The following is a 14,081-nucleotide window of genomic DNA, read 5'->3' as shown; positions in this document are numbered from 1 at the left end:
TTATGGTGATGTAAAACATTCTGATATTTTCCTTCAGATCTCAGACTTTATGTGCTCTTCTTTCAGTTTTTCTCTCATGTGTTGGAGTTGAGATTTTTTCTATCAAACTATACTCATTGATACTTTCTTCTGCTGAGCCCAGTATTCTCTTAAGTACATCTAATGGTTTCTTCAAAACCATTTCAATTCTTATAACTGTTTCCAAGTCTCTGCTAGTATTACCCATCATATCATGCAAGTTGTTTACCTTTTCCATCAGACACTTCAGCATTTTTAAGTAATTATTTTAATTTGCTGTGACAATTCTAACATCTGGGATGTCTATTGGTCTGTTTCTATTGACCATTTCCTTTTTGGAATGTTAGCCACTTTTTCTTGCTTTCTCATTTTTTTGTGTGTGTGTGTGATTTCTTACTTTATGCAGCATATTTTATACTAAAAACCCAGTAGAGAATGAAATAAATATTTATTTTTTTAAAAGATGGGGTGTTTCTTCTTTCACTCTACTTGAGTGAGGGCTGAGTCTATATGTGCTGCAGGTTAAGCTCAGTCTATAATTTCTTATAGTAGTGTTGTGATGCAGTTCACCACAGCGTCAAATGTTTGGAGAGCCTGGTTGGGAATTTCCTGTTTATTCAGACATGGGATCTTAGCAGGGGAGTGGTTTTGGAAATCTTTGTTTTACAGATGAACCATGTGATGTCTAAACTATTGGGAAGCTCACCTATATGACAGCACAGCAGCCAGCTGTTTTGATGGCCAATGACATCTGTTTGATCTCTAAGCTCACCCCTAAATGTCTTTGTGTTGGCTAGAACTGAGCTTCTATACATTATACGAAGGTAGTACTATTTTCCAGGAAAATGTTCTCACCTCTCCAGTGCCACCCCAGGTATTCTGTGGTTGAAAGTCAGAAATATGTGGATAGGAGGAAAGGAACTGAGCTCTTTGTGCCCTCTTTCAGTGTTTTATAGGAGAAAGTCTTGAGTGACTGAAATTTTTCTTTCAGGCCTCTGCTTCCCACCCAGTCTTCCAAAGATGAAACTCTGGTTTACTTGGAGGATTTAATTTAATTTTCCTTTTCATCTCTGATTCTTTTTTACTCACAAATATAGAATATCTATGTTCTCTTCCCATACCTGTATTTTCCAAGTAAGATCCCCATGACTCGATGAAGAGAAATAGGAATGTGGGTAAAACACTTTCTTGCCTTGGTTTGGGGTTCTTCAGGATTTATTTTCTTATACCAGCCTCCATGTGGTTCTTAAAAATCCGTTAAAATTCTGTTTTCTGGTCCTACATGTTAAGGAGCTTGGATGTTGCCACTCCCTTATAACAACAGTAAAAATACTGAACAGATTGAAAAATTAAAAAATAAACAAACTCTCCTTGGGTCCATAAGAGAGGGAAGACACAGGCTAGCCATTGCCCCACATTGGAAAGGCAGAGGGCAAATGCAGCGAGTCCCAGCTAACTGGGGCAAAGACAGAGCAGCAAACACTGCAGGAACCGTGGCAAAGTAGGGGAACCTCAACTGTTATGAAGAATTGCTGGAGACTCAGTGCACACACATCGGGGTTAAAAACTTCAGGGAAACCCAGCAATAAGGGAGGGGCCCACAATATTTTGAGATTTACGTCCAGGAGATCCACCAAATTCCCACAGCAAATATTTGAGAAATACCTGCTCCTGCTTTCAGGGAGAAGGAAAGAAACCCTCATGTTAGAGCTCTCTACTTCTTAACAAGGCTTGACTTTGGGTTAAACAAAGTACAGAGTGGTCAGATTATTATGACCACCTGACGTTTGTAGGCAAATTAGCTATAATTTCACGCTGAAGTTGCTAGAGGGCCAGACCATTATAAATAGGGAAGCAGGTTGTTTACCACGACAGTAGAAGTGATTTTTTTCTGAAGATTTGGGTAAACAATGCAATTTAACAGCCTTTGAACATGGGATATATTTGAACGTGAGTGGCCAGATAGTTATGACCACCTGATGTTTGTAGGCAAATTAGCCATACACTGCATCGTATGGGATATGGAAACCGAAGGCCTGTTCGAACACCTTTGCTGTCTGCAGTTACCAAGATAAAAAGTCTCCAATTTGCACAGGATCACAAGGATTGGACAGTCGAGCATTGGAAAAGTCACGTGGCCCGATGAATCACGTTTCCAGTTGCATCATGCAGATGGCAGAGTGAGAATTTGGCAGAAACAGCATGAAAGCATGCACCCCACATGCATGAGTACAACGCTTCAAGCTGGTGGGGGCAGTGTTATGGTTTGGGGCATGTTTTCCTGGCATGATTTGGGGCCTTTAATTCATGTGGAACAACGTCTGAATAGCACAACATACTTAAGTATCGTTGCTGATCAAGTTCATCCTATCATGTTGATGGCGTATCCCAATGGAGATGGCTTCTTCCAACAAGACAATGAGCCATGCCATGGTGCTCATATTGTGCAGGAGTGGTTTCAAGAACATGAGGGAGCCTTCACCTTGCTTAGGTGGCCCCCATAATCACCAGATCTCAATCCAATTGAGCATTTGTGGGACAAAATTAAAAGAGCCATCAGGCAGCTGGTTCCACAACCATCAAATCTCACAGAACAGGACAGTGCTATTCATCAGGCATGGTGTCAGATTCCTCACAACACCTTTCCACATCTCGTGGAGTCAATGCCAAGAAGAATCACTGCAGTATTGAAGGCAAAAGGTGGCCCAACGAAGTACTGATGGGGTGGTCATCATAATCTGGCCACTCAGTATATATATATATGTATCCCATGTTCAAAGGCTGTTAAATCGCGTTGTTTACCCATATCTTCAGAAAAAAATCACTTCTACTGTTGTGGTAAACAACCTGCTTCCCTATTTATAATGGTCTGGCCCTCTAGCAACTTCAGCGCGAAATTATAGCTAATTTGCCTACAAACGTCAGGTGGTCATAATAATCTGGCCACTCAGTGAAAGTAGCGCTTAACTGCTGTGTTATTATCTGAGCCTAACTGACCTGGGGGGGGGGGGGGCGGGAATCTCAATCCCAGCCAGCTCTAGCCTTACAGGAGGGAAAGGCTGACTCCAGCTCACTGCAGCCATCCTGTCTGACCTCGGGAAAGGGGAGGGGAACACAGGCACACTTGTGTTTTTATTTTGTGGTTTCTTTTTAATCTTAACCATTGAAAGTATTACAGATGTCCCCTTTGTTTTTTGTTTGTTTGTTTGTTTTCTAATTGACTCCCTCTTCCCTGCACCTGCCCCTCGAAAGCCTTCGCCACACTATTGTCTGTGTCCATGGGCTATGCATATATGCATATAAATTCCCCGATTAATCTCACCCCCCAACCCTTCCAACCCTACATTCCCTCTGAAATTCATCAGTCTGTTCGTAGTTCTATGTCTCTGGACCTATTTATTCATCACTTTATTTTGTTTATTAGATTGCACATATGAGTGAGATCATGTGATACTTATCTTTCTCTGATTGGCTTAATCACTTAGCATAATACTTCAGGCCCATCCATGACGTTGCAAGTGATAAGAATTCCTTCTTTTTTTCCCCACTGCGTGGTATTCCATTGTGTACGTGCACCACAGTCCAGAGGCATTGGCTCACTAAAACACTGAGACCTAATCATAGGACTATATACACTTGCCCTCACTCTAAACCTCACCACCATATGACTAGGTCTATTTACAGTTCCAGAAGATAACAATCCTAAGCCAGAGACTGGAAGAAATTACTGTACTTACAAAGACATATCTGATAAAGGACTTACCGTCCAAAAAGTTCTTAAAACTCAAAAGTTGTTTTATGGATGTTGACAAATGAATCTAAAGGTCATATGATCCAGAATGGTCAGCATCACATGTTACTGGAGGAGGACATTGGCGGGCCCTCCCATGTGCCTTCTGTTGGTGGGGAAATGGGGGAACATCCATGAATCTCTCCCCTTTCATAGAGGATTCACTTCCTGGAATATAGTTCTTTTAAGTTTATTTGCATCCTCAGCATTATGATGCTATTTTTAAAAATATATATGATTTGTAGCTTATCCAGCTAATTTGGTGGTTAGGGTGAGAATGATGTTTTTGTAACTTTTAAAATTTATGCCAGAAGTACTATTTATATACATTACAAAGCACAAAAATATTTTATACTTATCCACAGACATACCATTTATGTTGTTTTTCATACATTTATAAAAATTAAAGAGTCCATCTGATATAATTTTCTTTCAGACTGAATAGAATTCTTTTATAATTTTTATAGTTCAATTCTTCTGGTGATAAATCTTTCCATTTGTTTCTCCCAAAATATCTTTATTTTACTTTGATCTTTTACGAATGGTTAAATCCACAGCCAAGTTGACAGGCCTTCCTTTTTCTTGAAGCACTTTAGAAATATTTTTATCATCTTCCATCTTCCTAAGGGAAGTCAGTGAGGAGTCAGCCATCATTTTTATTTTGTTCACCTTATCTTCTTGTGATGTGTCTTATTTATGTGACTGCTTTTAATATTATTTTTTCTTTTTTTTCAGTATAATTATCATGTGTGTTGGTGTGGTCTTTATTATTTTGAGCTTAGATTTAGGGGTTGCTTCGGTTTTTTAAATCACAAATTTTGCCATTATTTCTTCAAATATATTTTGACCTTACAGCCTTCTTCTGATAATGCAATTATATGTATGTTTGACTTCTCACAGGTCACTGAGTCTTTGTTCAATTTTATTTCTATGTTTCTTTTTAATCAATGTTTCATTTTGGCTTCTACTTACTCCCCTGTCTCTACTTAGAGATTACTGGAGTTCTGAACACTCGCCTTTCTGCTACTCTGCCTTATACATTCAAGCCACTGAAGATTCTCTGCACTCCAAACTCTGTTTCCTCAATTCATTAAGACCGTTGATGCTTTGCCTTGTTTTCCCTTCTGTGCCGTGGTTTAGAAAGTGTCTCCAGGAGCAATAATGGGGTTTTCTTTTTCTTAACTCACTTATCTCAAGGAACACAGTTTTGTTCTTCTTCTTTTCTGATGTCTGAAAACTATAGTTTAATATATTTTTGTACTTTTTTTGCTGCTTATTTTGGAAAGGCTAGCTTAGTACTAGTCATTCTATCTTGAACCTAGAGCATGACTCTATTTCATTTGTTAAAAATGACAATCCTTACTTATTGCAACCACATTTAATATGGCATAAAATAGGCATAAAGTAAATTGAACCTATAACAATATGTTTTATTTTGGAAAACCAGGTGCATTATTTCTAGAATAACTCCTTATTTCATTTTTTTTTCAATTAAAAATTTGAGTGATTTCTTCATCTACTTTCCCTCTTGGCTTGTAAAACTACATCTACTAGTAAATTATGAGAATTTTTAATTATATGTATTAATATGTTTTTGGTTTTGAGCATTAATTTAAAGAGCAAATACTTAAGATCAAACTTGAAAATGAAAGCATCAGGTTCTTTTAAATTAAATTTGGATAAATGTAAATTAATTAAGATTTTAAGAAAAAAAATGGAATATGACATCTTTTTGGACTCACTGCCAAGTATTTTGATAACTTATCTTCAAAAATTATCTTCAAAAATACATATTTATAACAAATAAAATTTTCTAATATCATAGAAGCTCAGAGCATTTGTGGTAAATTTTCAGCATTTCTATTTTTGAGAATAAGATTTTGTATGACTGTTAGAATGTAAAGGTTGTGCTATGTTTAATATAACTCATAAAGATGAATAAAATTTAATAAAAATTAATTATTTTCAAATATACTAGTAATGTCACAAGGTGAACAATAACAAATATTGTCTCTTATTGTTTCTACCCAGGCCAGTAAATTGAAATACTTGCAAATCCTTAAATATGTCTAAGCTTTTGAACTTATGTCTTTGGGGGTCTAAGGGATGTTTTCCAGAACTCCTACCCTACAATTTGGGCTAAATACCTCTTTGTGTGCACCCAGGGAGTACCCCGACCATATTTCAAAAATAACACTTAATTTACAGGATTATAGTAATCTATTGACTTCTTTTCCCCATTTGATTGTAAATCCCATGAGGCTGTGAATGGTATATTTTTATTTTAGTGTCCATAATATCCTCAGGTCCAGAGTAGATATTTCATACTTATTTGTTAAATAAACAAATTAATAAATTGATTCTGTTTTAATTTGGATTAAAAAAAAGGATTATTCTAATAGGAAAACGAACTTGGTGAAATGATTAAATGCTAACTCTACATTTTGTCTTTCCTTACAGGCTCTTAAATCTGATCTACAATGGAAAAATTCCTTTTTTATCTGTTTTTCATTGGCATAGCAGTGAGAGCTCAGATCTGTCCAAAGCGTTGTGTCTGTCAGATTTTGTCTCCTAATCTTGCAACCCTTTGTGCCAAGAAAGGGCTTTTATTTGTTCCACCAAACATTGACAGAAGAACTGTGGAACTGCGCTTGGCAGACAATTTTGTTACAAATATTAAGAGGAAAGATTTTGCCAATATGACCAGCTTGGTGGACCTGACTCTATCCAGGAATACAATAAGTTTTATTACACCGCATGCTTTTGCTGACTTACGAAATCTGAGGGCATTGCATTTGAATAGCAACAGATTGACTAAAATTACAAATGATATGTTCAGTGGGCTTTCCAATCTCCACCATTTGATCCTGAACAACAATCAGCTGACTTTAATTTCATCTACAGCATTTGATGATGTCTTTGCCCTTGAGGAGCTGGATCTGTCCTATAATAATTTAGAAACAATTCCTTGGGATGCTGTTGAGAAGATGGTTAGCTTGCACACCCTTAGTTTGGATCACAATATGATTGATAACATTCCTAAGGGGACTTTCTCCCACTTGCACAAGATGACTCGGCTCGACGTAACATCAAATAAATTGCAGAAGCTACCGCCTGACCCTCTCTTTCAGCGAGCTCAGGTACTCGTGACCTCAGGAATCATAAACCCGTCTACTTTTGCATTAAGCTTTGGTGGAAACCCTTTGCATTGCAATTGTGAATTGTTGTGGTTGAGGCGTCTGTCCAGAGAAGATGACCTAGAGACCTGTGCTTCTCCAGCACTTTTAACTGGTCGCTACTTTTGGTCAATTCCCGAGGAAGAGTTTTTGTGTGAGCCTCCTCTCATTACTCGCCATACGCATGAGATGAGAGTCCTAGAGGGTCAAAGGGCAACCCTGAGGTGCAAAGCCAGGGGAGACCCCGAACCTGCAATTCACTGGATTTCTCCTGAAGGGAAGCTGATTTCAAATGCAACAAGATCTCTGGTGTATGATAATGGAACACTTGACATCATGATAACAACTGTAAAGGACACAGGTGCTTTTACCTGCATTGCTTCCAATCCTGCAGGGGAAGCCACACAAACAGTGGATCTTCACATAATTAAGCTCCCTCACTTACTGAACAGTACAAACCACATCCATGAGCCTGACCCTGGTTCTTCAGATATTTCAACTTCTACTAAGTCAGGTTCTAATGCAAGCACTAGTAATGGTGATACCAAGATGAGTCAAGATAAAATTGTGGTGGCAGAAGCAACATCATCTACGGCATTACTTAAATTTAATTTTCAAAGAAATATTCCTGGAATACGTATGTTTCAAATCCAGTACAATGGTACTTACGATGACACCCTTGTTTACAGGTAAGGAAAATTAAGCAAATTTATATACTTGCCATGCATCTTAGTGTAGGGCTTCTTATGGCACTCTGATATTTTTCATTGTCAGTGCTACACTATATTGTAATTATATTACTTCATTTTTAAGTGTAAGGCTTAAAATGTGAGGCTTGTGAAAGATGAATTCATGTGGAAAACTATTTTGAATGGTGTTATTTTTAGAGAGTTCAAATTTATATCTAATATTATGCTTACTTTTTCCCCCTCCTCTAAGAGATGTGACTATCAGAGAACAAGATTGATTTATTTTAAAAAGTCAAAAACATACCAGAACTTACATATCCATATGAGTGTTCTTTCCTTCAAGGAAGTCATGTTGGGAGGCTATACCATTATCCCAATGATGCTGCCATTGCTCAAAGCACTTTTGGAATTATCTTTAGAACCTTCGTCATACTATTTTGAATATCCTCAGTGGTGGCAAATCATCGTCTTTTGAGGGTGAATTTGAATTTTGGAAACAAGCAAAAGCCATTTGGAGCCAAGTCTTATGAATAAGGTGGGTGATCAAGATGGGTATTGCCATTTTTGGTCAAAAATAGGATGTAACTATAAAATAATGAGACTGATATTTTGAGTGATTGACTTATGTGTATGTGTGTGTGTTGTCTCATATACACTGGTTCTTAAGACAGTTCCAAAGGGAAACTTTATAAATATTTTGAGCAGTGAGAGTATCACTGAAGATACATATTTAATCTCCTGTAAGGACATTGATGGAGAGAATTTGCATCTGACTAAAGAATTTCTGGTATGTTTTTCTAAAGTTCAGCCTCATTGATTTATAGTCACATCTTGTCCAATTTTCAGTTGGAAATATATCTTTTTATCCCTTCATATAATTTCACTCATGATAGATTTTTATTAATCCTGGGAAATGATGCAAAATCATGGCTTTGAAATATATCTTTTGTGAAATCAGATCAACTCAGTTCTTTTATACCTATGTGAATTCTTGAAGATAATTTGGTTTTCACTCATGTATGGAAATGAGATAAGTTTTTTAAAGTGAGCATAAGCTGGTAGGAAAAACAAAACTAGCCCAGCTAGCCATGTGATCAATCCTGGGCAAGGTTCTCCCTGGCTGAGTTTTCATTTCCTCTTCTTTAAAAGGAAGAGATTAGAGTAAATGGTTTCTAATTTTCTCTTATTGCTAAATTTATGGGATACAGACTATGGTTCATGTATGTTAATAGAAAGTACAGTGGGGCCTTGACTTACGAGTGTCCCGACTAACGAGTTTTTTGAGATACCAGCTGTCCCTCGGCCGAGTTGATAGAGTAATTTGAGTTAACGAGCTCCTTAACGAGCTCCTTAATGAGCTCAGTCTCGGAACGAATTAAACTCATAAGTCAAGGCCCCACTGTAGTTTGGGTCTTTGTTATACTCAGCTCTTCACCTGAGCTATGAGTTATTTAACCCACAGTAAAGACAAGCATCCACCTCTATCCCCTTACCTTCCTGTAGCTACTACACATTCTATATGTTTTAAACATTAACTCTGTGAAATAGGTTAGTTTCTATTTTCTAAATTCCAAGATTTTAACCCTGCCATGACAATTAAGTTCTATTTAAGGAAATGGCTTGAAATCCGGTCCCAAATGTTTATTATGTGTAAAATTGTGATAATGCCTACCTCATACAGTCATTGTAAAAATTAAATTATAATGTATATAAAATGCTTAGTAATGCCTGTTATTTATTAGCAATCACTAAATGGTGATGATTTCAATTACAAATTCATACTCTGGCCTAAGAGTTTCCTGGTACAGTTAGACAGCATTGTTTAGGTTGTATAACATGTTGGTATTGCCAAGTTTTTCCAAAATTCTCTTTTAGGAAAAGATAGAGTTGTAAGCTTTTTTTTCCCCCCACATTAAATGTAAGTTTTGGTCATAGTGTAAGTTACTACTGGGTTAGTGGAAAAGTCTTCCACAGAAGACTTTTGTAATGCAATGGATTCAGAGATATCTATAGACTCATCAAATTTTAGAAACTGTTTTGAAAGTAACTCCATCATCCCATAATGGAGAGGTCAAGGGATTGATGCTCTCTGGTAAAAAGCCTTGCCCTGTTCATGTTTATAGGATATCACTCATACATTTTCATCAACCTCATATTCAGATAAAAACATACAGGGAACCAAGTGTTGAAGGATTAAGAGATGGGTGAGATTTCTAAAAATATTTTAATGTTGGTAATGATCTTAGTTATTAAAGATGGTTTTACTGGGTGCCATTCCATAGCAGCTTTTAACTGATTTGGAAAATAAACACTTCAAAATGCATTTCCATTCTGGTTTCTAATGTGATTGTCAGTGTTTTCCCTTCCTTCAAATTGGCTTTTAGTCACAGAGGTGTTGTAAGTGCTAAATGGATTTGCTTAGCAGTCTGATAATGTCACAGTCACACCTTTCAAAAGCAATTTGTCATAAGTTATTTCTCAGCAGTGGCTTTTATTTGGACTTCTGCTTTGCCAAGCAATGTCATTGATAAGCTCTTCAAAGACATGGTGCAGAATACAACATTAACTTTTAGCCATTTTAACTGGGATAAGATTAGATCATTTCCCCATATTTCATGTCTGTTATTATTGGGCTTATCTTAATGAGCACTGAAATGAAACAGAGCTGAAGTCATAATGACTCTGTGTGTATATATGTTTTTCTTTTCAATATTAACACAAATTCCATTGTCCCTCAGAATGATACCTCCTACGAGCAAAACTTTTCTTGTCAATAACCTGGCTGCTGGAACTATGTATGACTTGTGTGTCTTGGCGATATATGACGATGGCATCACTTCCCTCACTGCCACAAGAGTCGTGGGTTGCATCCAGTTTACTACGGAACAGGATTACGTGCGGTGCCACTTCATGCAGTCCCAGTTTCTGGGAGGCACCATGATTATTATTATTGGTGGGATAATTGTAGCATCCGTGCTGGTTTTCATCATCATTCTAATGATCCGGTATAAGGTTTGTAACAACAACGGCCAACACAAGGTCACCAAGGTCAGCAATGTCTACTCGCAAACGAATGGGGCTCAGATGCAAGGCTGCAGTGTAACGCTGCCCCAGTCCATGTCCAAGCAAGCTGTGGGGCATGAAGAGAATGCTCCATGTTGTAAAGTTGCCAGTGACAGTGGGATACAATCTTCAGAAGTTTGTTCAAGTCAGGACTCCTCTACCACTACCTCTGCTTTGCCTCCTACCTGGACTTCAAGCACTTCTGTGTCCCAAAAGCAGAAAAGAAAGACAGGCACAAAGCCAGGTACCGAACCACAGAATGAAGCTGTCACAAATGTTGAGTCCCAAAACACTAACAGGAACAACTCAACTGCATTGCAGTTAGCTCATCGACCTCCTGATTCTGTCACAGAGGGGCCCACGTCTAAAAGAGCACATTCAAAGCCAAGTAAGTTTCTCACTTTGCCCACTGAGAGGTCCAGGGCAAGGCACAGGGACTCCCTGAATGGAGAATTAAAGGAATACTATTGTATTAATTCACCGAACGCATGTGAACTATTCTCTAAAAGAAGCATGTCTATGAATGTGATGTTAATTCAGCCCAACACTTCTGATGGGTATAGTGGAAGAACAACTCTTTCAAATCCTGAGTGTATATTGGAAAGCACTGTGTAACCTGTTGCGTTTTTTTTTAATGAAAAAATTATTTTGAGAACTCACATAGGAAGTTGGAATTTGAAATTTCAGTCCTGTTTCTCTGACACATGGCTTAATAGAACCAAGGTGAAGAAACCTTCTAGGATATATATATATATATATATATATATATATATATATCCTAATCATATATATATATTAGGAAAAAAGCATGACATAGTAGCAGTGCCTTTCCCAAAAAGAACTGGCTTCTAGGTTCTGCAATAGCAAATCACAAAATGAAAGTTGTCATAGGAAAACTAAAGTCTTGCATAACTAATGATATTTCTCCTCCAGTCTTAAAAGGACCACCTATGAATAATTGGTATTTTCCAGTGAATATATTGCCTATTTCTCTCAATAACAATAATGTTTGTTTTTAGACAAATATTGTAGAGAACAACTTTGTGTTGTTACGTTATTTAAAATAAAATATTAAATAAGTATATCTAGACAAGTGTTAAAATAAGTACCCTTCTGAAAAACATTTTTGGTTCTGATGCCTTAATGGTTCTATGATATTTTTCATCCAGGACATACTTTTTCAGTGGGAAGCAGAAAAAAATGCAATTGATTTTGCATTTATAAAAATATACAGTTCAATTTTAAATTACATGCCACAATTTTATATGCATCTACCTGGACAGATGAAAGTGTTTTCATTACATTTAATACACATTTGCTAAATGAATGAGTTTTATATTTTTCTCGATGTAAGTTAAAAAGGGGGACAAAAACACAAGACTGCCTTTATCAGAGGGATGTTTATTTTTATTACCAGGTAATTTAAAAAACTTTAAATGAATTTCTTATCACATTTATAAACAATATAAAGTCATCGCTCATTAACCAGATAGTGGCTTCATTTTTCCTTCCTGCACTGTGATTCTGAATTGAATGTTTAACTTTTAGAGTAAATTCACTTATTATTTTAACAAAAACCTGAGATGAAATGTAATTAGAAATCTTACTGCTTAAAAAAAAAGAATTTAAATTTAGTCAGGCAATAATATTGCTTCTTGTTAATGTGATGTTTTTTATATTCACTGAAATCAAGGTCTACAGATAAATGTTTCTATCAACTTCTTGAAAACCTTACAACATTATACACTAACATGATGGTCTCTTATTAAAGACTAGAGGCCCAGTGCATGAATTCATGCACAGGTGGGATCCCTAGGCCTAGCCTTTGGGGAACAGGCCAAAACTGGGTCTCTGACATTCCCTGAGTGGTCCTGGATTGTAAGAGGGTGGTTCTCAGGTGATGCACCCTGGAATCAGGTTCCTTTCTCTCTGGTTCTGGGTGTGTCACCTGAGAACTGCAGCTGCCAAGTCACCGCAGCTCCGCAGCTCCTGTGTTGAGCGTCTTCCCCCTGTTGTTCACTGTGTCATAGCTACTGGTCTGACGGTTGAATGGTTGGCTGGTAACCGGTTACTTAGGCTTTTATATATATAGATTGGTAAATGAGGGTTAACATTAAGGGTTTTTCATTTTTGGTTTTGTTTTGAGAATAAGGTTCATGTGGGAACCTTGCAGAAAAAAATTAATCATAATATAATAAGCCTTTATTAACTCATGTCACTTGAAATACCATTTAAAGCACAGCTGAGGAATGTCAATCATTAGTTTAATTTCCTTCTGTTAGAGGCATATATAAAAATTTCAGTTAATTTTAACTTTACAGAAGTACTTCTTATCACACACGACTCATTGTGAAGACATTCAAAAGAGGGCAAGATGAAAGCAGTTAGAGATTACTTTCCAGGCCAGTCTTGAACATAACTGTCTAATGGGCTTTTATTGGCTTGGATGTTTCCTAAGTGCCTTCTCTGCCCTGCTTCTGACATTTGCCTTTCACAATTTCTGAAATCAAATCAGCACGCATGTGTCAGCTGCATAGTTCTTGTGAAGAATAAAAAAGATCACGTGTTGTAGTAGTTTATAAAATCAAAAACACTATGTGTATTTTCAGCACTATTTTTTGTCATAATGCTCTAATACCAACTAAGTATTTTTATTTATTTTTAACTCATGTTGATACACACACTTTTCTTTTTTAAATTGTGGTATAATTGACATACAACATTATATTAGTTTCAGGTATTAACATAATGATTCCATATCTGTATATATTGTGAAATTATCATCACAACAATCTAACATCCATCACCACACAGAGTTACTACAGAATTCTTTTTTCTTGTGATGAGTACATCTAAAATACACTATCTTAGCAGCTTTCAAATATACACACAGTGTTATTAACCATATTCACCATGCTGTGCATTACATCCCCACAACTTATTTCATTTACTAGTATAGCTGGAAGTTGGTACCTCTTGACTTCCTTCATCCATTTTGCCCTCCCTCCCCTCCCAAACCCCTCCCCCCCTCCCCCCACTCCGACAACCACCAAATCCATTCTCTGTATCAATGAGCTTGGGTTTCATTTTGTTTTATTTTGTAGATTACACATATAAATTAGATCATATGATATTTGTCTTTCTGTAATAATGCTCTAACCCCAACTAAACATTTTCATGTACCATGAATTACTTAATTCTTAGGCGGTGCTGGTTGAGAAAAGTATATTATTTTATTCCTTTCCAGTTTTTACCTACATAATATTTAAAAATCATGAATATAGAAAAGCTTTTGAGACTTAAATAAATGAATCCCCAAAGAAGGAATTTCTGGCATTATTAAGA

At 36.8% G+C, this 14,081-nt stretch overlaps 1 protein-coding gene across 2 annotated transcripts in view; it reads left to right on the top strand.

Moving 5' to 3' along the window:
- The window catches only part of LRFN5 (leucine rich repeat and fibronectin type III domain containing 5), a 295,046-nt gene that overhangs the window by 271,334 nt on the left and 9,631 nt on the right, over positions 1–14,081 (top strand). Inside the window, exons 3-4 of one of the 2 annotated variants that reach the window (XM_023762562.1) lie at positions 6,269–7,673; positions 10,412–11,124. In XM_023762562.1, the coding sequence (XP_023618330.1) occupies positions 6,289–7,673; positions 10,412–11,124 (2,098 nt within the window). In that variant the 5' untranslated portion in view covers positions 6,269–6,288. The remainder of the gene's footprint in view (positions 1–6,268; positions 7,674–10,411; positions 11,125–14,081) is intronic. The other variant, XM_023762563.1, reaches the window with a different exon arrangement.

The sequence above is a fragment of the Myotis lucifugus genome, unplaced genomic scaffold (assembly GCF_000147115.1).
Source record: "Myotis lucifugus unplaced genomic scaffold, Myoluc2.0 scaffold_252, whole genome shotgun sequence".
Classification (NCBI taxonomy): domain Eukaryota; kingdom Metazoa; phylum Chordata; class Mammalia; order Chiroptera; family Vespertilionidae; genus Myotis; species Myotis lucifugus.
The sequence above is the reverse complement of the archived record's forward strand: the minus strand, read 5'-3'. Positions and strand labels throughout refer to the sequence as shown.